The 26,597-nt window shown below is 37.1% G+C and overlaps 1 protein-coding gene and 1 long non-coding RNA gene across 2 annotated transcripts; one reads left to right on the top strand and one right to left on the bottom strand.

Moving 5' to 3' along the window:
* Positions 1 to 2,767: 2,767 nt before the first annotated feature.
* Positions 2,768 to 4,467, top strand: LOC127428606 (uncharacterized). The gene is made up of 7 exons (XR_007895116.1): positions 2,768 to 3,140; positions 3,273 to 3,398; positions 3,477 to 3,548; positions 3,653 to 3,948; positions 4,038 to 4,133; positions 4,227 to 4,294; positions 4,397 to 4,467. It is a non-coding gene; the product is annotated as an uncharacterized LOC127428606 (long non-coding RNA).
* Positions 4,468 to 6,215: 1,748 nt separating this feature from the next.
* LOC127428602 (endoplasmic reticulum mannosyl-oligosaccharide 1,2-alpha-mannosidase-like) lies at positions 6,216 to 26,308 on the bottom strand. Its single transcript, XM_051677042.1, has 15 exons — positions 25,989 to 26,308; positions 23,808 to 24,000; positions 23,585 to 23,714; positions 22,106 to 22,214; positions 20,777 to 20,967; positions 20,365 to 20,501; positions 19,751 to 19,863; positions 19,244 to 19,435; positions 17,965 to 18,113; positions 17,545 to 17,733; positions 16,361 to 16,551; positions 13,703 to 13,823; positions 12,836 to 13,030; positions 10,706 to 10,837; positions 6,216 to 10,622 (listed from the first exon to the last, which is right to left on the bottom strand). Exons 3-15 carry the CDS (start codon positions 23,684 to 23,686, stop codon positions 10,362 to 10,364), a joined length of 2,082 nt encoding a protein of 693 aa, XP_051533002.1. The 5' UTR covers positions 23,687 to 23,714; positions 23,808 to 24,000; positions 25,989 to 26,308; the 3' UTR covers positions 6,216 to 10,361.
* Between the last annotated feature and the right edge of the window lie 289 nt (positions 26,309 to 26,597).

The following is a 26,597-nucleotide window of genomic DNA, read 5'->3' on the forward strand; positions in this document are numbered from 1 at the left end:
TTCAAGGTGACATTCAAGGTACTTTAAAATGACATGTAATAAAGTCTTTAGCTATTCAGTAGTATGTATGTAGCAAATATCAAGTAGTATGGGGAAAACTTTGCAGTAATTTTAAATGTTTTTTTTTTTTTTTTTAACAATGTGGCCTTCGGATGTCCCCCCCCCCAACTATCTTTGCCAGGCCTATAAAAGTGGAAATGTGACATGGCACTGTATTTGATTTTGAAAAAAATTAATTAACATGGGTCTTCATACATCTTATACCTTTGAATTGTACCATTCGGTGTCTTAAGTTCAGTTTTACCAACCTTGTAAACATCCAAACAACCATGATACATCATGCCATGTGTATTCAATGTATTTGTAAATGTTTGTTGCCTGCTAATAATTAGGAACACAGATTAAGAGGTCTATAAATTCAGTATCATTTATTGTCAGAGTTACCAGGCCAGATAATATACTGTTTTGTCAAGGCAAATGGATTCATGTTAAGTGCGGGAGATAAAAAAACAACTTCTTGCAGCATAACATTTACCCCAAAAGCTGCTCAAGTAAGGAGCGGTATTATATAAAGAGAAGATTTTAAAATTTCACACTGAAGGGTAAGGGAGTGTTAAATTGTTCTCATCACTGAAGGTTATACAACTGTGATCTTAATTTACTAATATAACATGATTACTCCAGATGGAATGCTGTATTACAAATGCAGAAAAAGGGAAGATCAGAGTCAGCATTTGGCCAAAGTTGTCATATCACCTGAGGAGGCACACAATATCTTTGTTGAATTTCATGGGGGACACTGTGGAGTTGAGAGAACTCACCATGCCATAATCACTAGATTATAATGGCCTGGCATAGAGCAGGATATCTGCAAGTGGGTAAGCTATAAGTCTTGGTGTCTTGTACATAGTCAACTAAACATAACCACATTTTCTGAACATTTATTGTTCTAACTTAGACTCTTTGGCTAATATTAGATTAAAATGCTCATAAGACACTTCTCTTCTGTCAGGCCAGGAGAATGTCAATAACAGAGAAGAAAGCATCCAATCCCATAGTTGTATGTATAAAAAACCTCTTATATACCTTTAAGTCCCAAAAGTTACAAAGATTGATTCCCATTTCAGGTCATAGAACCTCTGGAATTAGTTGGCATGGACCTTATAGGTAAACTTACAACAACTGAGCATGGCCACAAATATATCTGTGTGATGGTGGACTATTTCACCAAGTGGCCAGAAGCCTACTCACTTAAGACATAGAGTGCAGAAGAGGTCACGGTGCATCCTTAATTAATTATTATTATTATTTTTATTTTATTTTTTTGTACAAATTTGGAGCACCAAAACGACTTCTGACAGATTAGGGAGGAGAGTTTGTTAACAAGGTTGGTTCAACACAAATCAAGCCAAAAATAATTTAATATGAAAATAAACAATATATGTAACTTGTATATCTTTTATCAAAGGTCAATTTCAGTCTGTTTCAAACTGGGGATCAATTTCAAACTGGGGATCACCAGGAGTCTGTGTTCTCCTTACTATCCTCAGACAAATGGCCTTGTTGAGAGAATGAATAGCACAATTCAAAGGTACTTTAAATATGAACAGACTTGGGGTCTGGGTAGCTCAGCGACTATTGACTTTGACTACCACCCCTGGAGTCACGAGTTCGAATCCAGACCGTGCTGAGTGACTCCAGCCAGGTCTCCTAAGCAAACAAATTGGCCCAGTTGCTAGGGAGGGTAGAGTCACATGGGGTAACCTCCTCATGGTTGCTATAATTTGTGGCTCTCGGTGGGGCACATGGTGAGTTGTGCGTGGATGCCATGGAGAATAGCGTGGGCCTCCACACACGCTACATCTCCGCGGTAACACGCTCAACAAGCCACGTGATAAAATGCACAGATTGACGGTCTCAGACGCGATGGCAACTGAGATTCATCCTCCGCCACCCAGATTGAGGCGAGTCACTACGCCACCATGAGGACTTAGAGCGCATTGGGAATTGGGCATTCCAAACTGGGGAGAAAAGGGTAGAAAAAAAAAAATTAACAGACCCATGTTCAGTAATTTTTTTCCCCATACAAAATCAAATGCAGTGTCATGTTACATCTTCAGTTTTGATGTTCAGAAGCCTGATGAAATTGGTTGGGGAAAATCCATCATCGTGGCACCGACATTTGAATTCCACGTTGTTCGCACTCAGAACTACTATTTATTGTTTGGGTGAGAGGCAAGGTATCCATGTGAGGTGCCAAATGATTATGAGTTTAGTGCTTGTGTACTTTGTTTTAGAATAACAACTCAAAGATATGTAAAAATGTATAATGATTATGAAGGCTGTATGTTCTGCTTAGGTCAGACATGGAAAATTGGAAGCCATGGTTGCCAATGAGGAATTGTCTCAGGGGTTGAGCAAAAAGGAGGCGGCAATGGAAGCTACAAAACAAAACATAGAAAAGAGCCAGGACAAAATCAGAAAGCGAAAGATGGAAAGAGGACAGGAGGACAACTTTGTGGCTGGGGACAAAATTTTGGTGAGGAACGTGTGACAGAGAGCAGAAAGGGAGGAAAATGGATCCAGATATGTTGGGTCCATTCACTGTCATGAAAATTGAGGGGGGAAATGTTGATGTGGTCTCATCGAAAGGGAAAACGCTAATCAAATTCAATACAGACCACCTAAAAAAGTAACCAAAAAGATGGATCCCATCAACTCCACCCAGCCCTCTTCCTCCTCTCAGTCCTCCTCCTCCATCCAGTCCCCCTCATCCATCCAGTCTTCCTCCTCGTAGTCCCACCAAGAGTCTGTCAACTCCAAAAAACAATAGCCCCAACACTCAACCTGCTATCCGCCCAATCCAGACCCCCAAAAAAGGCACAGACAAAACAACATCCATCTTGCTCATTGGACACCTTCCAAGCATCTACAAATTCTGAAGAGCAAAGTAAATACTAAATAGTGTGACAACATATGACTCATTTGCCATAGCTCAGAATTTTTCTTTGTGCTAATTTTCCTAGTGATAAATTATATATGGGAGGGCAAGAAACAACATCTGTTGTGGAGCAAGATGGGCCCCTATAAACTATACACAAATAACATAATGGATCTGGCACCGGGCAAACAGCTAGAAAGTGAGCTAAGATTAATTAATTCTCTAAATACATTTTACATGATTACAAATGCAGTCAGAGGGCTTCCTATGTATATATGTGTTTCAGTTCTTTGTGATAACAATCTAATACTTTGATTCTTTCTGTAAATAGGTTGTAAATGCTTATCGACACAACACTGCAGACCAATTAAATATGTCAGGAGAGAAAAAGGCATATTTAATAGATTCCTGTCAGATGACATCAATCTGGAAAGGAAGACAAAAAGGCTTGAAAAAGGTAGTTGGCAGTTGCATTTCAACACAATCCCAAAATAATTATTGCATTTTATTTATTTATTTATTTGACCACTTTTAGTTTTAGCTGGATCCATCCATGTATGATGTGCTTTTTGGGGTAGTTTGTGTAAACAACCATTGGACATTTATAGTAAGTGACTGCAAGTTTCTTAATTTATTCATAACTGGAGACAAAACAGTTGTGTCCAAAGATAGTTATCTAATGAGACATAATACTTAGCTTTTTTCCTTAAGGCAATGTACCCAAAGATGGGAAAGTGCATATATATTGACCCTTTTTGTGCCAAACAAACAGCAATCGGCCAAAGCAATGATGTGACAAGGCAAGTATGTGAAGTCTGTTGAACTGAGAGGGAGGTATCTGTCATTCTATAACATGCTGTTGTTGAATTGTAGCCTGACAGGTGAACTTTCTGTTTCATAGATCTTTCATGAGGATGAGGGATCTGCACATTTCAAAGTGGGGATGCTACACAATTGTGCATCCCACTCAGCAGGAGACCGCATCCTGTGGTGCATTTGTTTGCAAAGTAAGCATTGGCAATTATTTTATCTATTATTTTACAATATTTAATGATAATGACACATGATTTATGTATGAAATAACTTCTCATATCAGCATTTCTTCTGGAGGAAGAAATGAATTTTTCTGCAGATGAACCAGGCATTGTTGTGATGCGCAAAGACATTACTACAAGGCTTTTGAGAGAAACTGGTGAGCATGACGGCATTTAAACGGCTTAGGTAGCCCACACAAATTTTCTTTTTCAAGTGTTCTGGGCATGATATGACTATCCACCTGTTATAGATGACCTTTCAGAACTGTGCCGTTATTGTGGAGAGCTACATACATACAAAGGCCAAACTGACCAATGGGTGAGGGCAAATGATACATTTCAAACATAAAAGTAGATGTTTTCCAGTAACATGTTACCTAATTGTAATGTTTGTGCTTCCTTCCTCACACTGAATGTACAGAATATGGAAGATGGTTCCACTGGGACTGTGTGGGCAGACCCTCCACAGCTGGCAAATACAGTTGCCCAGCATACATATAAAAATGTTATTGAATTTGTGTGTCTGCAATAGTTAATCATTTTGTGTTGCATACTTGTGTGTCTCACCTGTTAACTATGGACAAGTTTGTAAATAAATCATAATTTGCTTCATAAAATCATTCTCGGATAATTAAATGTTTCAGAACTGGAGTATGTCACTTATTCTGAAATTTTAGGGTATGGTATATGCATCTTCCATAGCCATAACTAAGGATTGTTTATCGTCACTCATATTGACTACAGGGTCAACACACTCTTCAGGTTTGCTTTGTGCAACATCCTGCAGCAATGTCACTTAGAATAATAGGATAATAAAAAAATACTTCATAACATGTCAGTATAACTTATACTACAGCAATATTGCTGCTACCTCAAAACGAAAATACGCTGCAAATATAACTACATAAAACGCTAATGTTGCAAAGAAAATTCTTACAATTAGACTTCAATGCACTGACAAGTTTAATCTTTGGTTTCCATTGAAACGAATGTCCCATGTTAACGTGGGCTTGCTTTGTGAAGCGCGACATGAGAACATGGTAAATTTCCTTTAAACTGCTTCTATTACACAGGAACAGACAATGAGGACTCAAAGCGGTTTAACATTCATTCCAACAATTCTAAATAACGTGACATTTTTTTTAAAATCTGTGCTCCGTGGAAAATTGCATTTGACGAATCTGTCGCCATCCGACATCTGCTGGAAAGTCAGATAAAATTATTTGTGCGCACGCACACATCCCCATAACACCGGCGATGTGCACCTAAGTGCAGGATGATAAACTGGATGTGTACGTCTTGTGAAGCAGTCATAAAACGAGTCTTTGCCAAGGAATTATCACTGAAGGATATGGGACATTTAAAAATACTACTGACTCGATCAAAAACGTAAGTAAACAGTTCCATTCATTAATATTTCAAATGGTATGTGTTAACAGTTGTGCTTGAAATGAATAGTGTAATATATTTGGAAACAATGTGTTGGATGTGCGCTGTGTGTAAACCATGAAATGTACATTTCTAATGTTTTGGTGCTTGTTTATTTTCTTCCGATTGAGTTTCAAAAATGGCTCAATTTGAGGGGCTGCATGCTGTTAGCCAATCATAACAGAGGGCGTTTTCATTGAAGTTTAAAGGAGGAGCTGAGGCAAAAATAGAGCTTTTCAGAAAGATTGTCAGAGACCAGGTGGAAAATTATCATATATTACAAAATTACGACTGTTTTGGTGAAAAAGAATCTTTACTAACATTATCAGATAATGAAACTATAAAAAAGCATTTCATGACCCTTTTAAAAAGAAAAGAGGGATTAGTCGATTTAATTGTTGTGGCCACAATCAATTGAGCGTAACTTTATTGTATAGAACACTGCTTTAAAGAGGTTATGAAAATGGCAAGAAAATATTGAAAAAAACGTTCGGCACATTTCCACGTTCTAATGCAACTAAATTCATACTTTTTTTTTTTTTTAAGTGTGGCCTAAGTTTCCAAACACTTTGGGGCAACTGTGTCTGAAAAATAATCAATATCATTCCCCTAAGACTGAAGCTCTCATGACAAGATAGGAAGTTCCAATCTATCTCTGCAGGAGTGTGTCTGAGCCCTTTATCATAAATGCATGACAGAACACCACACATCGTGCAGTCAGGTCAGGGTAACCTGACCGAAACCCTCATCAGCAACCCAGAAAGTGAATAAATGAAAACCCTCAGACAAGACTGCATCAGAATATTTTCACAGAGTAAATTGGAAATCCTTGCAGTGCTGTTTCTGCCCTGGTTGAGAGGGCCATCCGAGTAGGATCAGAGATAACAAAGGCGTAACCGAAGTACATATCTGACTAGGTGTCAGGCGGTGTATTGGATCTGACTGCGATTTCAAATATGCCAGTGGAAAACAATATACTGCAGTCATTAAAAAGACCGTACTGCCATAACTTTAACTGCTCGTCTGCTTTATTTTGTTAACTGATGCATTGAAAGCTGTTAAATCAATAGTTGCAAGACTGTACAGAAAAGAAGTTACTATATGAAGTGTAACTACAGTGCAAATACTGTACAAAATAAATGTGCGCTTGTAAAGCTTAGTCACCCCACAACATGAAGGCAGGGTATTTAAATGGCAGTTACAAGGATGGAATGAGGGATTTAAAAGGATAGTTCACCTGAAAATGAAAAATCTCCTCATTTACTCATTCAAAATTCATTTCAAACCCATATGAATCCACAATTCCACGGAACACAAAAGGCAAAATTTTAGGGACTGACAGCCACAATCACAATTCACTTTCACTGAAAAGGAAAAAGGATACAAGAGAATGATGAATGAGCCTAACTACTCTTTTTGTGTTCCGCAGAAGACAGAAATTCATACTGGTTTAAAACAACATGAGGGTAAGTAAATGACACAATTTTCATTTTGAGGTGATCTATACCTTTAAATAAGTTAAAGTACAATATTCATATCTTATCCATCTCCAGGGGTGAGCATTTGGCAGGACAAAGACAGGATACCATACACGGTTGGCAAGCCTATGTTTTTTTTTTTTTTTTCATAGCATGTAACTGACATGATGTAATCCAAAAAGTAACAAAAGTATAATTGCACTAGGTTGGTAGGTCCATTTTGGTTTGAAAGAACTCGCTCCACAGGCGGAAATTATTGTAGAAATATACATTCTGTGATACAAAATCTCAAAAGCATTTGTTATTGAACATAAGCCTGTGACTTCATTTTACTATTTTCTTTTCCGTCACAGCACAACTAATAAGAAAGTACAAAGCAATTCAAAAAAACAAAAACAAAACCAAAAACAAACAAAAAAAAAAAAATCAATCAAAATAAAGTTGCATAAATTCCAATGGCTATCAACAATTCCTTAACTTATATATATGGTCACTGATTTACAATTACACCTCTAATCATCTTTTTTACATAATGAATGTCAGCAACCCCAGAGACCTGCTCCTGTCTGGTAGCATCTATGCAATCACAACTTTACATTATTAAATACAATTCAGCTGTGCTGGATATTAATAAATGTAACACACACTGACCTTCACAAACCCTCATCCGATCTGTGTCCACTCTGAGCTACTTCATTTAACACTTGCTAGCGATCACAAGCGGTAATAACAAACCGCTGATTGCAGCAAAGAGCGGAGAGAAGCAATCAGTGAAAAATCTGTCATTATGGCACAGATTATTCCAGATTCTTATCAATCAAAAGGCACAAGAGATGCAGATTCTTACATTATATCACTAGAAGCAGCAAGAGGGTTGTATCATGGAACAGACATATTATAATGCAAATGTCAATCACCCTGAAAATGAATTGTTTCAGCTGAAAGATCATTTTGCTCTAGTCTGACAGATTCAAAAGTCTCAAATATCATGATTGGATGGTTGTTGTTTGGCCAGAGACAGATAAAATGATAGGAACAACATAAACTTGACAGCACAAATAAACTCAACATGTCTAGGTGGCACACAATAGTCAAGAATGGAGTTTCCAAGCATTTTCTTTTTGGAAAATAATATATTGGTAAAATTTTACAATAAGTTTCTATTTCTTAAAATTACTAAATGCATTAGGTATTATGGATTAACAAAAGAACAATATATGAGTATATTTATAGAATTTATTCATCCTGGTTAAAGAGATATTTTCCTTTTTGGGTGAACTTCTCTCATAATTTACTCTCCCTCATGCCATCCCAGATGTGTATGACTTTCTTTTTTCTGCTGAACACAAATGAAAATTTTTAGAAGAATATCTCAGCTCTGTAGGTCCACAGAATGCAAGTAAATAGTGGCCAAAACTTTGAAGGTACAAAAAGCTATAAATCTCCACTTTCACTTTCACATTCACATTCTTTGTTAATATCGCCACCTACTGGGCAGCGAGGATAATTTATAGTAAAAAGGGCTTAAATGTTGATCTGTTTCTCACCCACACTTATCATATTGATTCTAAAGACATGGATTTAACCACTGGAGAGGTATAGACTTCTTTTATGCTGCCTTTTATGCTTTTTGGACCTTAAAAATGTTGGCCACCATTCACTTGCATTGTATGGACCTACAGAGATGAGATATGCTTCTAAAAATCTTTGTTGGTGTTCAGCAGAAGAAAGAAAGTCATACGTATCTGGGATGGCATGAGGGTGAGTAAATGATGAGAGAATTTTCATTTCTGGGTGAACTATCCCTTTAATGTTAATTTATAAATATAATACTGCTCATGTTAGTTCATATTGCATTAAAGGGATTGTTCACCCAAAAATGAAAATTCTCTCATCATTTACTCACCCTCATGTTTCTCCAAACCCATATTCATTTATTTCTTCTAAAGAACACAAAAGATCAGCAACTGTACTGTTTGAGCTACAACGGTACATTCTCCTTTTGTATTCCACGGAAGAAAGTCATACTTTGTAACAACATGGGGATGAGTAAATAAGGACAGATTTTCATTTTTAGGTGAACTGTCCCTTTAATGCATTAAAGGTATCATGAACTAACAAGTAATAATTTTTTACAGCATTTATAAATCTTGGTTGATGTTAATTTATATTTTATTCTTAGTTCACTTTATTTCATAATGCATTACCTAATGTTACTTTAAATGTTATAAATGTATATGTAGAAATTAACATGAACCAAGATTAAAACATGCTGCAATTATTGTTAGTATTGTTCATTATCAACCTTATTGAAAAATGTTACCAAAAATGTTACCGGAGCATTCAAGGACCTAAATTAAGAAATAAGCATTTGATGTACAACTGAAACTCTGCAAACCTGTTTACAATCATCCAACATTATTGTAACAGATGGCAGTGCGTGGATATAGATCAGCGCTGCGCTCTGATACAACAAACGGAAATTTTGCAGCTTTAATAGCAGCAACAACTTCAGTGGTCCTGTTTATGACAAACAGTTTATCCTTCAAGCTACTTTTCAATTAGTTGAGCTTTTAGTCATCTGTGAAATTTGAATTAGGATAAGATCATATATACATATTTGATCTCAGTTGGAACTAAATGTATCGTCAAAGCATCCAGTGCTGTGGAAGAGCCCACAAAATTTGTTGATAACAAATCTACAATGCAACAATTCAAGCAAGGTTTAAGTTACATTAAATAACAGAAAAATACAAAATCCTGCAGGCTTCAAACCAGCCCAAATAACTTAAATAAATCTAAAGGAGGAACTGCTAAATACTCAAACCAATTCCCAATGCATCTTGTCTCTTGCAAAAGGGAAACAGATATTGATTTGCAGTGTCCCTTTGGAACAGCTTGCAAACATAAAGGCAAGGCATTTGAATCGAGAGCATCCATCTACTCAGAAACATGTAAAATGGAATAAAAGTCTTCATTTTACAGAATGCTTGTTTTTTTTTCACAGTGTGTGTGTGAATCACAGTCTGCCTTGTGATTTATGGAGCATTGACATTAATGTTTCCGTCCCAAATGTGGAAGATGAGACATCCTCCACGTCACAGGACGCATTTTGAGTATCTGATGGACTTGTCCAACATGCAAAAGTGCCTCTGCAGTCGTCCTGTGAGTTCATAGATTAAAGTAAACAACTAAAGTGGACAGTGTTTGAGATAATTCACGTTGTCTTTAAAGAACACGATTTCATGACACCAAGCTTTTTCCTACAAAAAATCAGTGATACCGCCACCAAATATTTCATTGTAAAACCCCTCTAGATGATTAAAAAGTCTCACCGTTTTCTAATAAACCTCAGTGCACAGTTAAAGGTCAGTTCATAACTCACAACCTCTATTCAGAATAGAATCAACTCTACAGCGCTTCCCACCATAAGAATCTAATACAAAACTTTTGAGGAGTCACTTCCTATGCAAGCATGCATCATTTCTTTTTGAGGTCTACATCAGGACCATCATGAGCCCAGTCTCTCTCGTCAGGATGTAGAAGGCCATATATAGGAAGAGGATGGGCCTCAGTGTTAAACACGTACTTATCCAGACTGATCAGCTCGTTGTCGTCAGAGAACAGAAGGAAGAGATACTTCAGCGTCTCTCCCAGGAAGAAGCTCTCCATCTTGTCTCTAGGCGCAGGGTTCACAGGGTCACGGACGTTACCTATAGATGTGTAGCCACCACTGGGGACCTGGGACAGGAACCAAGTGATGTTATAGAAGATTATACAACATGCTGGATTTATGTGTAAAAAATTAAGTAGTTTTCACTCACTCTAGTGTGCTTGTTAAAACTCTGTAGGATGTCCCAGCCCCAGTCCCTGTATTTGCTGTCCTTGGTGAATCTGTACATGTAGAATAGACTCTCCACGGTCTCAGGCCTTAGTACATTGTGTCTGTCTGCAGGCTTAATGCACAGGGTAGTTGACATACTGTATAACATGTCTATATAAGATGAACTGGTAACACTTTACAATAAGGTTGCATTTGTTAACATTAATTAACATGAATTAACAATGAAAAATATTTTCAGCACTTAATTAATCTTGGTTAATGTTACCTTCAACATCTACTTTACTAATACATTTTTTTAATTAAAAATTGTATATGTTAACATAAGTTAAGACATTATGAACTAACATGAACTAACAATGAATGATTGTATCTTTATAAATTAATTAACATTAGCCAAGATTTAAAAACGCTGCAAAAATCTATTTTTCATTGTTAGTTCATGATACATAATATATGACACAATTGACTAATGTTAACAAATAGAACCGTATTGTAAAATGTTACAGTTGAACTTTTGTTTTATTCAACATCAGGATTTAAGATTAAAATGTACATATACTTAAATAAATATATGGTATGGGAAGATGTTTATTTTTTTGTTTTCACCATTTTAATCACCTTTTTGTCTGTACTAGTTCATTTCAAACAATTTGTAAATTAATTTTTAAAAGTAAAATAATACAAATCTTGTTTAAAATAGTTTTAGATAAATTACAGCATGCCACAATGTAGGACACTGCTTGAAATGTCATGTTAACCACCCACATATTGAGAAAATACTGCCATTTATGCAAAAGGGTGACAACCATCTTTAAGGGATAGTTTACCCCAAAATAAAAATGATCTCATTATTTACTCACCCTCTTGCCATCCCAGATGTGTATGACTTTCTTTCTTCTGCTGAACACAAACAAAGATTTTTAGAAGAATATCTCATCTCAGTAGGTCTATGCAATGCAAGTGAATGGTGGCCAGAACTCTGAAGCTCTAAAAAGGACATAAAGGCAGCATAAAAGTAATCCATTCGACTCCAGTGGTTTAATCTTTGTCTTCATGGTGGGAAACAGATCAATATTTAATTCTTTTTTTACCATTAATTCTCCTCCCTGCCCAGAAGGTGGCAACAAACATGAAGAATGCAAATTGTCAAAAACCAAAGAAGAAGAATGTGAAAGCTAAAGTGGAGATTTATAGTGAAAAATTACTTAAATATTGATCTGTTTCTCACCCACATCTTTCACTTCTGAGGACATGGATTTAACCACTCCGAGAGCTCGTATGGATATTATTTATGCTGCCATTATGTGCTTTTTGGACCTTCACATTTCTGGTCACCATTCGCTTGCATTGTGTGGACCTACAGAGATGAAATTCTTCTAAAAATCCTCATAATTGTTCAGTAGAAGAAAAAGAAAGTCATACAAATCTGGGATGGCCTGAGGGTGAGTAAATGATGAGAGAATTTTCATTTTTGGGTGAACTATTTCTTTAAAAGTCACTCTCATAAGTTCTGAGAACAGAAATATGTTTTTTTCTGTAACACTTTATGGTTCCATTCCTTAACATTAACTAATGTATTAGGTATCAAGAACTTACAATGAACAATATAATTTTACAGCATTTATTAATCTTTGTAACATTTGTTTACAGAAATACAATTGCTCATTGTTATTTCATAATGTATTAACTAATTAAAGAAAACTTTTGATTTTAACAATGTATTACTATGTTGAAATTAGCATTACCCAAGATTAATAAATAAAAAGTTTTGTTCATTGTTAATTCATGTTAAATAATGTAGTCAACTAATGTTAACAAATGGAACCTTATTGTAAACTTTTACCGTTTTTTTTTTCTTTCTAATCGATATTAGAAAAAAGAACCATAAAAACCTTGATTGCACTGTCTCTCCATTATTAACACATCCATATGTGGTTGAAATCTGATAAAAAAATTTGATATTTGGAAATGTGTTTTAGTCTAAGCACTCAGATCAGATTTCAAGTCGTTTTTTTCCCCCATTCAGGATGTGAAGTGACTATAACTTTATATAAGTGCAGTGTATGTGTGTGCATTCACTCATTTAGGCTGTATATCAATGTCAGTCTACCTTTACATCTATGTCTCGTTCGTTGTGGTACTGCAAGTTAAAGTGAGTAATCTCAGGGCTCAAGCCCGTCTCCATCTGCGCATACATCTGATGACAAGTCTCCATTAACTGCAGGGCCAGATCCATGTGATCCAAAGGCAGACCATTATGAGCACCAAGAGCCAAAGTGCCAGGCAAAAAACACACTAAATGATCCTGGGTTAGAGAAAGAGAGAATGTTATGATGACAAAAGACATCAAAGACCCTATTTAATCAAAATTGGACGTTTTAGTCCATGTCTATTAGCTTTAAAGCCATCTATACACTAGTGTACTCGTTAAAGTTGACCAAAATTAACCTATAGTAGATTTAAAGCAGTCTTTCTCTTACAGAGAAAAATGGACCAAAAATACGGATGATCTTGCACTAAACAGATTTGTGTCCAATCAAATCCTCTCCAGAACAAGAATATCCATCCCCCTAATACCACCTGCAACCAACTAGCTAACAGCAAATGATCATTTCTGGCTGTGACAACTAAAACCTATTGGATATTTAAAAACAAGGGAAGAGCCCTTTGATACATCTAGCCAAATCAATAGGACATACGTCAATACAGGAAAGAAAAATGCTCGACAAGCCATTTCATGGGGTCTTTAAAAAGGATGTTTTGCATAGGGTAACAGAGGTCTCAGATCTCCATTTCCATCCAATTAGAATGGCCTATTTCTATCCTTGTGAAGGGAGCCAAATTCATTAAATTCACTTGATTTAAGACTGGCAATTACAGATGCTGCAGCTATTAGATTAAATATATTATAAGGTAAAGACTTAAGAATGCTTAAGAATGACACTTGGCAGCTGAAACGAAGGTTTTGACCTCTCACCATCTTGGGGTTGATACGGCCGTTGGACAGCTCCCCTACGAAGGTCAGTTTACTTGGAGATGTTTGTCTCAGGAGATTCTTTTTGACGCCCTCTATAGCCTGAAGATAGTCCTCGAGCAGCCTGAAAAGACAGATATAGACACATCAAACTGTTATTTATCTGCAAACACAGGAATAGGCTATGTTCCAAATACCATACTATTTCCACAATGAATGTAGTATGCATGCTGTGCAAAGTATTTGAATTTTCTGTATGCATAGAATAGTCAGCTGATTTCCATTTTCAGTGTGAAAAAATTTACCGTAATTACCGCTGTGATTTTTTTTTACTTTATCTCTTTTTTGACTCATTTCATTGGACTGACAAAAAAAAAATATTATATTTATATATATATATATATAATTATTTACACAAAATTAAATAAACTGCAAAATACAAATTGTAATTTCCAAAATGATAACTGGACGCCACTCCCAAACATCACATGAGGTCATATGACAATAATGTAGCATGTGACTGTTTGAAAAGTTTCAGCAAATAATGCCTACTGTTACACTTACTATATTTTTTTAAAAACAGTAGGCACCATACAGTATTTACTGCACATTATTCATTAAGAAGCTAGTATTCCATTCCAAACTGCAACGGAATTAAACTCTTTTGCCCTCTAGAGGCAAAAATAGGCTACTGCATCTCAATTGGAAAATTAAATTAGAGAGACACTTCATTTCATAATGTATGCCCATTCATGTCTCTGCACTGCATGAAAATCAACCCTGAGATCTGACCCCATCTATGAGGTCTTAAAGACAGATCTCATTGATAATACAGGTAGGATACAGAGGTTATTTAAATCTGTAGACCACCTTACCGGTCACTGACTAAGACTCGCTTAATCACTGACCTGGTCTTGGGGTGATCTGATATTCCAGACAAGAGATATTTATCAAACTCATTAACAGTCCGTGTCTACTGAACCCCAGTGAACACCTTTTCAATGAATTATTCAAAACAGAAGCCGTGAGTAGCAAGCGTATATGATGTAACACCAGCAAGAGGCTAACCAGGCTCAGGTGTGATGAGAAGCATTGAGATGCATCATAATGACCCATCATACACAATCATCAGCACACCAGCAGGAGAGACAGAGACAGAATAACAGCCTGACAAACACAGTAAACTACTTAAATGATTTCAGAACTAAACATCTTCACATGACAATAGTAACACGACTTTTATAATCTTTGAAGTGAGTCCCTATCCATTGCCATTGTTCTGAAAAGACAGACCGAGATATTCATTAAAACATCTTCTGTGTTCTGTAGGGATGTCATAAAATATCGATATAACGATTATTGATCGTTAAATTTTGAGGCCTCGATATATTACATCAGCCGACATTTAAATTAGAAGCCTAATATATGCTTTCAGTTCACTGCCACTTGCATTCTATTTAATGTAGTTTGATGTAATATATTTGGGAGACCACAAGGGGGTGACATAACATTTACTGAAGCTGGTCACGGCATGGATAAGACACAGATATCACACACACATTACAAGCTCAAAGTTATGTAGGTTTTTGTACTTCATAAATGAACAAAGTGACGTTAATGAGTTTGCAGGTTAGTGTATGAAACTGGTTTAACTGTGCAAACTGAATGATTAGATATGGCGACGTTTATTATGCAATTTCCCATTGAACAGGTCTTTCATTCAAGCTATCAAACCACAAAAAAACATACTTGTAACTGAAAATACATTGTGTAGGCTCTATGAAAGATACTTATACACAATATATCATCCAGCGATGGCTAGAGTCTTTAATGGAATAAGAATTTAATGGAAAACTATGTGAGCTGCGCTCCATGGCGCTGCAGGATTTTTAACAGCCTCCAGAGACGGCGAGCCTGCGGTGTGTGCTTAACCTTCATAATAAATAATTGTTTCGAATTTTAGAACGCACCATGTCATCCGCCAGACGTGTCCATTGCGTGACCCACTTTAATTAACCCAGCCGCTCACACTTTACCAAAGTTGTGTTGAGAAACATGTTTGAAAAGACAAAGACCATTGTGCAATGAGCAGCCCTATTTATATCTGAAAAAAATCCCGTTATATACCGATAATCATCAGGAAAATCTTCCAATTATCGATACGTGAAAGCTGCATCGTTCCCAAGCCTTCTGTTCTGCATAAGAAAGAAAGGGGTGAGTAAATTATTACAGATTTTTCATTTTGGGTTGAACTTTACCTTTAAGTTGTTGTTCAAATTTAAGCATTCACAATTGACATGATTGAAATAACCAAAACTACCTTGAAATTACTAAAAACATCAAAATAATATCATGTAATACCAAGTTGCACTCAAAAGACTTAGAAGCAAAAGCACAGTCCTCTCTAAACCATCTTTATACAATGATTAAAATGTGCTCAGACTCTACATTGTTTATTTTCCTGCACAGTTCACCCTACCAGTGAAATGTGAATCAATCATGCCATCCCATCATAACCTCAGTCCATTAGGCTCAGTGAAAATCCCTGAAGCCCATTAGCTAAAAGCACCAGTGGACTATTGACACCAGGTCTAAGCACTGACATCATGTACTCTTCAGCCCAAGCTGCATTTGTATCTGTTGTTTTACAATGTAACTCACTCGGTCTCTTTCTTGCCACCCTGTAGCCACTGTTTGAGCAGGTATTCGTAGTAACTGTCAGCACGTGCCCCCAGCGTGAAGGCCCCTTTGCGCGTGAATTTCCCACTGCTGGCGTTTATGAACATGGGCACCAGACCATCATGCTTTCCTTCTAACGTGTGTACCTGTCTTGTCACGTCTTCCACTGCTTTCTAAGAATGAGAAAGTGTATGGATTCAGTGGTATACCACACAATTCTGAATATATTACAAGCAATGGCAAAAATGTACAGTTAGATGCTACAAAATGACTCCTGTTATGATTTAAACCTCTCAGCTGATTTTAGTTGTTTTAGTGTTCTGATGATGTTTGCAAAAAGAATGACAACTTGAACTGTATGGTTTTTTTATTTTCTTAATTTTCTATTCTTGGGATTTTTTTGTCCTTTTTATAGACAGCGAAAGTAGAGATGAAAGGAAAGAGTGCAACAGTCTGGTTCCGGAAGAAAACATCCCATTAGTTTTTCTACAGACAAATTGATTATCAACGATAACTTATAAACATTTACAGTCCAACCTACCGTGAGCTCCGAGGTTGTTCATCATTGGTGCATGCCTTAGTTGCCTTAGAAGCCATCAGTTATTTTGTGTTTAATAGCCTGGTGAACAACTACACTACCCATGGTCTAGCAGAGACAGATCCACCAATCAGAGAACTCTGGCCAACAAAGCTCGCCAAACAAGCCTTCACTTCTGTCTCCCTGCACCTTTAAACTACAAATCTGTTTGTGTATATCTAAATATTTTGCAGTAAACTTAAAATATATTGTTTCTATACAAATAATCAACAACCTAAAATCAATAGTTTTATATATTTCAATTGTTTTTATTCAATTACATCATTCGCAATGCTTCACAGTATTCTAGTTTGCGCCCTTGTGAAAGACGGTAAGTACACAGTCTTGTTCTTTTGTCTTTTTGTTCGATTTTTAAATGCTTTTGTTTCAAATCAAAGTTTGTAATTTTGTGATTCACCTTGGAGTTGGCTGGTTTGGTTCATGGCTTACTGTTTTATGAATGATTTTATGAAAAGCCTACGGAAAAAATGAATGGGAAAAATACTTCCAGAACACAGGCAGGTGAAAAAATGGGCGGGCAATGTTGCGCTCTATAGCATAGATGAAAAGAGAGAGAAGGTGATTTTACCTGGTACTGTGGGTCATGAGTAAGTCTGCTGAGCTCTCTGAATTCAAGCTGAATGCTTGTCACTTCTGCAACAGTGCTGTCTGTGGTCCAGCGTGGAGGATGAGCCGTTCCTTTACCAATGTTCACGTCAGAGAAGGGGATTTTAGATGGGGTTTTAAAGGCAGGCATTAATCTGGAGCCAAAGTCTTTCTAAAGAACAGATATATGAAATAATATATTTATTAAAAGCCATTGAAAATAGGTTCATCACATGACCAAAAATTGTAGGCAGTAGGAACTTTATTTTGCTATCTAGAAAAAAATGAAAGGCAATGTGTAGGACTTGTGGAAAACATAAGAGGATATACTACCCTGCTGAAAACCCAAAAATCTTTAAAAATATACTGTATATTTTCTTACTTTTAGATATGAAGTACTCACAGCTTTGTCCAGGAACAGAGTGTCTCCAGTCAGGTGGTATGTGCTCAAGAGTCCCCCTAAAATACGGATCGTACTCTCAAAAAGGTTTACATCCACATTCTTGGAAAAGGATAATTCTGTCTCGACCCATTTTCTAGCTTCTTCAAACTCTAATACAGAGAGAATCAGAGGAAAATAGAGAGATAAAGAGAAAACAACATTTTGCCAAGTCTTTATTTATCAATATAGTTTCTTTCAAATTAATAGAAAAAGGACAAGAAATAGATTTAAAGACCCAGTGAAATCAAAATAAAAGCTTTGCTGCTTTTAGTCAATATCTATTAGCTTTAAGTTAATCTACGGTATATGCTAGTGTACTTCTAAACGTTGACAAATTTTGTTTTCAGAAGATAAGCATTTAAAATCTGCATATTCCGGCTAAAAAGACTCAGGAACATCCATGACGTCACATAGAGGTTAAGAAACCTTGTCCAATCAAATGCCCATACAACTGTTCAATGCGTCAGGCTGTTTTTTTAACGGTTGCTGATCATGCCTTTGCAGGACACTTTGAAGGGAGCACAATCCATGCTGTAGGGTCATTCCCAACAGATTTTCCAATAAGAATCACTTTAAAAGTGAGTTTAGGCTGACCATTATCACCTTTCAGCAATCTGAAGCTCTCACAGTAGAGGGTAATTTTCTTCGAAGGGAATATGCATAGGGATGATCACTTCTGGGACATGCCAACTTGTGAGCTGGACGTGAGGAAAGTTTATTTAGATTTTTTGTGCAGCTGGAGGTTTCTTGCAAGTACAGCTCAAGTAAGTGTTCCTTATTCTCTATGCTTAAGTGTATTGTAATTCAAAACATAGATATATTATCTTTATTCATTTGTATTGGACCTGCACAATGGCTCCAGCCTCGTCGTAAGCAAAGACCGTGATGTGCTGTGTGCATTTGTGGGTTAATGTTCTCGAGTATATCATAATTCGGTTCTCAAGATTTTGGAAAAGCTGGCCGGTATTGAGATCGCTTCAATACCGTAAGCGGCTCTGACATGAGCAGCATGGTGGAAAGTGGTATGTGTGTGTGTGGCTGTAAACTAAAGCCTGATAGCTATTTTAAAAATGGGACAAGTCGTTCAACATGTCCCACCCCCACTTCCTGTTTCAGTTGGAAATACTTCAAAACACCAAATCAAACTGTGCTCGTCAAGGCATTTCTTGGGGACTTTAAAACGTACACACAGTGCTCATGAAATAGATAAGCAGGCAGAAGCTGTGGTTATGAGACTCACCGTCCTTCAGGCCCATTATCCACATAGTGTCCAGTGCATCTATCAGAGTGAGACCCAGGCCGAACCACTCTCCATGAGTCTTAGAGATAGGCTTCAGTTCATCATGACCCCACGCAAATGCCTTATAGCCTTTCCATGCATGCCTGAAGGCCTCAAGCACTGCCTCTACACGATCCACAGGTTTAACTGTCACTGAGTACACAAATAAATAGCAGAGTATTAAATCCGTAGCTACAGTAGGCCTATGATCGTCATTGTTTAGCAAAAAGCTACAAGTACATGTATCCCTACAAAGAAGGAATCAAATAAATTATTGTTTTCTTGATAAATGTAATATGGGATTAATTCCTGCTGACAATATGATGATAATAACATACAGTATCTTTCCACTTAGGAAATATCATTATTAGTCGTGTTAGCGAAGGCAAGCGTCACTATTGTTACTGCTCATACCATTTACGTTACGGACATGAATGATACCTCAGATCCGTGGTTTGTTTCTGATACCTGGTTTTAAGGGGGCAGCCCCCTCAGAATCAGCCGGTGTTCCTGCCTCTTTTCCACGACCGGTGGGTTGAAGCTCCGTTCCCTGTTCTGCCTCTATCATTGCCCCACGCCAGCTAGAGCACAATGACCAAAAAAAAAAAAAAAAAGAAAAGAAAATCATGATAATTCATCTGATGCAATTGATGTACAACACTGGATTATACAATTGTAGAAAAAGCACTAGTGGATGCAGGTATAAGAAACAGGACATTTCCTACCCATTTAATAACATCTCTGCCCATTTTAAAGGAATTTGTTATAAATTTGTGCCTGAATAAAGTGAGAGATATTTCTGAAGAACCACAGTGCCAAAAAAATCATTTGTTTAGTGAAGTAGGTAAAGGTCTTAGGTGCTCCAAGAATATGAGTGCAGCTAATAACGAATACATGGAAATAGAACTCTGTACCGGTACAGTCTCAATTTTAATACCTCAGCCTACTCAAAAGGTCAAGTACTAAGCCAACAAGTACAGATCATTCCATCTTTCTAATCCTGAACATTTAAGCAACTGTCATTATTAAAAATCACATATAAAAATATCCTGACTCATTGTTCTAATGTAATGAGTCCAAACCTAATGACCGTGTTCACTTCTTTTCCTTCCTCTTCGTCTTTCTTGGCCACGGGCTCTTCTTTGTCTTTCAACTGCCAGTTGGTCACATTCCCTCGTTTCTGTAGGGCAGGAGGACCGCGCTTGCTGGGGGGCTTCCTCTGACAGTTCAAACCACCCAACACAAGAAGAGACAAGTACACAAAGGATCTTATCTTAGAAGGAAGATAAATAAATATTTACTAACAGTCAGGTTGGTCACCAGCTTTCAGGGCTCAACAATACAGGCCAGATGTGCTGCGAGAATGACTGGTCTAAGCTGGTCTTTTCAGCAAGGTCTGTAACAACCTTTGCAAATGACTCAACTGAGACAAAGTAACCAATACAGCATCTTAAATGTCCTAAATAACTCTATGAAAAACATTGTATCACTAACCATGGCTGGAGGTTTGGGAAGGATTGGAACACTTGGTCTTTGAGTCTCTGGCAGCAGTTCCGGTGGGATATCCTCGATGACCTCAGGGAGAGGCACCACCAGTTGTTTTGGGACGAAGCCAGGAGGGATGGGCCTGAGACCTCTGTTATCCATCTCTTCCCAGTCCTCCTTGATTGATCTATCAGAGAAGCCTGGGAAACAAACAGCCAACTTTAAAAGAAGAAAGTCATTTGTGTTCTACAGAAAACAGTAAGTCATACACATCTGGAATGGCATGAGGGTGAGTAAATGATGAGAGAATTTTCATTTTTGGGTGAACTATTCCTTTAAATAACCAGTGAAATGGTGAAGTCTTGCAACAGTTGGATGTCACATTCATACACTGTTTTTGTTGTGTTTATTTGGAGTCTCGCAGCAATCCAACACCTACACCTATCCCTAGCCCTAAGCCTAACCACAAAGATACACAAAAAAAAAAAAAGGTATAATTATTAAATGTACCGCAACTTAAAAGTTCTATTAAATATTGTCATACTGCCGTATCACTAGATGGCAACCATAAGGAGAAATGTGCTGAAAATGAAAAGGAGAAGAAGCCAGCGTATGTTAAGCTAATAGGCTAACCGTCTAGCTTGTGAGCTAACTGGAGAAAAAAATGTATTTCATAATTTATATCTACGGTTTAATAATATATGTGACATATAATTCGAAACGTATTTTTTATTATATTTACACAGTTAAGACATCATGAATCACTGCGATTGCACAGGATTTGAATAGTTCTTTAGCCAATAGAATCGCTTTATAATCCAAGGAGGGCGTTATTTGGAGTGTGCTTGTTGTGGGTGTTCCTTGTCGTCATTTTCATAGAGACACAGTGATTACAGATTTTGAGAAAATGTATATATGGATGGCTTACTTATAGCTGTCTCTGCATATTAGCTGGGATAGAGGAAAGTATTTTTACACTAAACAAAGTTACATACATAAGTCTTTAGATCAAAGATTTTAAAGATCAAGAGAAACATGTATTTTTACTGGTAGTGTATATAAGCAGATATTGTACCAGTTAGACCTCTATTCATGTAACAGCTGATGTGGAATCCATTTTTAGCTTTCATTTCCTGTGAAATGTAAAGTGGATTGTGTGCAGTACATTTACATGTAAATGTATTCATTTGGCAGATGCTTTTATCCAAAGCGACTTACAAAAGAGGAATAATACACCATAAGTGATTCATCTTAAGGAGACAGAAGTACCAAAATGCTGTATTACAAAGTTTCAATTGCATCACAAAAATACTATCCTAGACAGATTAGAGGCAGTACCTCTCCACTGCTCTGTAAGACTTGGATATGAAAGAATCCCACAGATGAAGAGGAAGGCCAGCAGGAAAAGAATGAGACTGCGTTGAAGTCGAGACAGCTGCTTCCATTTCTGACACAAAAACACAAACAACTGAAGGACAATCAAAGGAAAGTGCTGCAATTTTATGTATGATGGCTTGATGTGCACTTGATGAATGGAGCAAATGCAATAACTGCCAAAAATGCAGTGATAAAACTAAATTATTGGGGAAGAACAAAAATATCATTTATCCCTGCACTCACAAATCAAATCTGGAATTTTTTTTCCCCCAGTGCAGATCTTTTTACAGCATTAAGACTAAACAACTGAACTAATTCAATAAACACGCATCTCTAAATTATGCGTGTATCCCTTAAAATGTATGGGGATGCAGGATTATGGAAGACATTTAGCTACGTACGTATTCAATAAAATCAGTCACCTTTCAAACTAAATATGAAATCTGTTTTATACATGGCTGCTTTATGACGACAATCAAGAATATAGGTAGCTGTCAGCACAAAATAATTTTGTCATGTGGTGTGACATGCTAATTTAAATACTAATAATTAATAATTTAAACTAATATTAAATAGAATGTTGCTAGTTCTTTTATGATTATTATGCATGCAGCTTTTATGACATCATTAATTGCAATAATTCTTATTTGTACTTTAAAAAAAATCAATTGTCACACCATTGTTAGGACCTAGTTAGAGAACTAGTGAAGGCAAAGAGGTGATTAAAAGATTGTGAAAATCTTAAAATAAACAAACCAGCTATATGACCTTAGATATACACTTTCCTTTATACGTTCAAATACTTTCAAACCTAAAATCTTGTTGGTCCAAAAAAGGCAGTGGACCTGTTATGTATTATCTACCCATATACAAATTAGCAGATACAATTTGTGATGGATAAACACAGAAGTTTGACATCTCTGGTCATGATACAGATCCACAAATCCTCAGTGCCAGTTTTCGATTTAATACAAAAAATAAAAAGTATTGGCTGCTATCAGCATGGCGTTCTCAGAATATTAAATAGATATCTAGATGGCTTGCCAGCAGGAAAATGAAACTCATTTACACAAACAAAAAGAAATAATCCATCAGCCTTCGAACATGAGAGCTGATGAATAAAAATATGCATAATACTCCATATCTATCCTCAATAGCAAGGTAAAAAGATCAGATGGCATCTTAAAGAGATTGTTACTGTCATCATTTAGCTACTCACCCTCATGTTGTTCCAACCCCATATGACTTTGTTTCTTCTGTGGAACACAAATGTACGCCTCAGTCACCATTGACTTTCATTGTATGGAAAAAAGATGCCATAAAAGTGAATGGTGACTGAGACTAACGTTTGGAAAAAAGAAAGTCATATGGGGTTGGAACAACATGAGGGTAATAATGGAAGTAAATAATGCCCTGATTTGTACAAGGTACATGACTAACCCTCCAGCAGGACAGTTTGTGGTGCTTGCCGTTGGTGTAGCTGAGACTATGCTGGTCTCCCAGTGTCAAAGAGACAAAGTCCTTCCTCTGTGGCGAGTACATCCCTACTACATCCCAACACTCAAAAAGACTGGATCAAATAGGAGAGAGAGGGATAAAACACATAGTAAAAAAGTGATACACAGTTCTCAAGTGATTTTTCCCACAAATCTCTTGAACTCACCATTAGTAACACAAGATGGGCATGAAGCGCTGGTACCCGAGCAATGTTGTTCTATGCAGGTCCCTAAAGACAGTCAAAGGCGTAAAACCCAGATCTGTTAACACGATTAATTACCTCCAGACTTAATTTGGAGCAAAACAGGCCTGGGAGTCCAATTGGTACACTTGCATCCATCAGATCCGAGAGGGCAGGGCTGCTCAGCACATTGTCCCAGGGCAACAGGAGCAATATAAGAGGAAATTAGGAACATTAGCTTAAGTCCATCTGGTTACTTTCATACCAACCTGAGCTCATTGGATGTAACTGATTTAAAGTCACTGGCCTGCCAAGATGACACACATATGCTGTAGATTGTCTTAAATATACAGGTGCATCTCAATAAATTAGAATGTCGTGGAAAAGTTCATTTATTTCAGTAATTCAACTCAAATTGTGAAACTCGTGTATTAAATCAATTCAATGCACACAGACTGAAGTAGTTTAAGTCTTTGGTTCTTTTAATTGTGATGATTTTGGCTCACATTTAACAAAAACCCACCAATTCACTATCTCAAAAAATTAGAATGCATCATAAGACCAATAAAAAAACATTTTTAGTGAATTGTTGGCCTTCTGGAAAGTATTTTCATTTACTGTATATGTACTCAATACTTGGTAGGGGCTCCTTTTGCTTTAATTATTGCCTCAATTCGGCGTGGCATGGAGGTGATCAGTTTGTGGCACTGCTGAGGTGGTATGGAAGCCCAGGTTTCTTTGACAGTGGCCATCAGCTCATCTGCATTTTTTGATTTCTTGTTTCTCATTTTCCTCTTGACAATACCCCATAGATTCTCTATGGGGTTCGGGTCTGGCGAGTTTGCTGGCCAGTCAAGCACACCAACACCATGGTCATTTAACCAATTTTTGGTGCTTTTGGCAGTGTGGGCAGGTGCCAAATCCTGCTGGAAAATGAAATCAGCATCTTTAAAAAGCTGGTCAGCAGAAGGAAGCATGAAGTGCTCCAAAATGTCTTGGTAAACGGGTGCAGTGACTTTGGTTTTCAAAAAACACAATGGACCAAGACCAGCAGATGACATTGCACCCCAAATCATCAAAGACTGTGGAAACTTAACACTGGACTTCAAGCAACTTGGGCTGAGCTTCTCCACCCTTCCTCCACACTCTAGGACCTTGGATTCCAAATGAAATACAAAACTTGCTCTCATCTGAAAAGAGGACTTTGGACCACTGGGCAACAGTCCAGTTCTTCTTCTCCTTAGCCCAGGTAAGACGCCTCTGACGTTGTCTGTGGTTCAGGAGTGGCTTAACAAGAGGAATACGACAACTGTAGCCAAATTCCTTGACACGTCTGTGTGTGGTGGCTCTTGATGCCTTGACCCCAGCCTCAGTCCATTCCTTGTGAAGTTCACCCAAATTCTTGAATCGATTTTGCTTGACAATCCTCATAAGGCTGCGGTTCTCTCGGTTGGTTGTGCATCTTTTTCTTCCACACTTTTTCCTTCCACTCAACTTTCTGTTAACGTGCTTGGATACAGCACTCTGTGAACAGCCAGCTTCTTTGGCAATGAATGTTTGTGGCTTACCCTCATTGTGAAGGGTGTCAATGACTGTCTTCTGGACAACTGTCTGATCAGCAGTCTGCCCCATGATTGTGTAGCCTAGTGAACCAAACTGAGAGACCATTTTGAAGGCTCAGGAAACCTTTGCAGGTGTTTTGAGTTGATTAGCTGATTGGCATGTCACCATATTCTAATTTTTTTGAGATAGTGAATTGGTGGGTTTTTGTTAAATGTGAGCCAAAATCATCACAATTAAAAGAACCAAAGACTTAAACTACTTCAGTCTGTGTGCATTGAATTGATTTAATACACGAGTTTCACAATTTGAGTTGAATTACTGAAATAAATGAACTTTTCCACGACATTCTAATTTATTGAGATGCACCTGTATATATTGTATATTGGCATTATATATGACATTATTACTAGCACCTTTTTCTGTAACTGTTTTTATTTATTTATTTATTTATTATTGATGCTTTGGTAATATTGTGTGTAAATCAACAATCATGCTAAAAGTAAAGGTACTTTGTATTTTTAACAAGGCATTTATTCTGCATTCACTATTTAATGTCTGCTTAAGTAAGTGATTAACTAGCTTCCAAACGCACATTTGTTTTACCTTTATCTGAACAGCTTGCTGATCCTTATTAGTACTAAGATCTATAAGTACGAAGAAGAGGAGGGCACAGACGATGCATCCCATCCATTGTGCTAGCAGTACTGTATTTATGTAGACTCAGTCCAGAGCTTTCAGTGTGTGGGTGAGAAACCAAGAGTGGCTATTAGGCTACAAAGCATCACCTCTGTATCTCCTCCATCGGTCTGCTCTCCTCCGATAAAACGCTTTGTGTTAAATCAGTCCATCCATATATTGTCAGTATGTATAAACATCAATAATCAGCATTATTTCTGCTCAATGCCTAAACAACTGTGCACAAGGCTATGTTTATGTGACAGATCCGTGCTGTACCACATGATCAGCTCGCACACGCGCCACTAGTGCCAGTGTCCGCCCTCTTTCATTAACCCATTCCTCACCGACTGTGTTTTACACACTACACCAAATGCATAAACCCATGATAACTGTGTAGTTTCCACACATTTCTAAAGTTCATCTTTAATTATGTTGGTTTGACAAAGTCAGCAGACTTCTACAGACTTGGATTATGTTTATTTTCTTTCCCAAAATGCCTAAACCATTATTTCTGACACAAATCCACCAAATTCG

The sequence above is a fragment of the Myxocyprinus asiaticus genome, chromosome 38 (genome assembly GCF_019703515.2).
Source record: "Myxocyprinus asiaticus isolate MX2 ecotype Aquarium Trade chromosome 38, UBuf_Myxa_2, whole genome shotgun sequence".
Classification (NCBI taxonomy): domain Eukaryota; kingdom Metazoa; phylum Chordata; class Actinopteri; order Cypriniformes; family Catostomidae; genus Myxocyprinus; species Myxocyprinus asiaticus.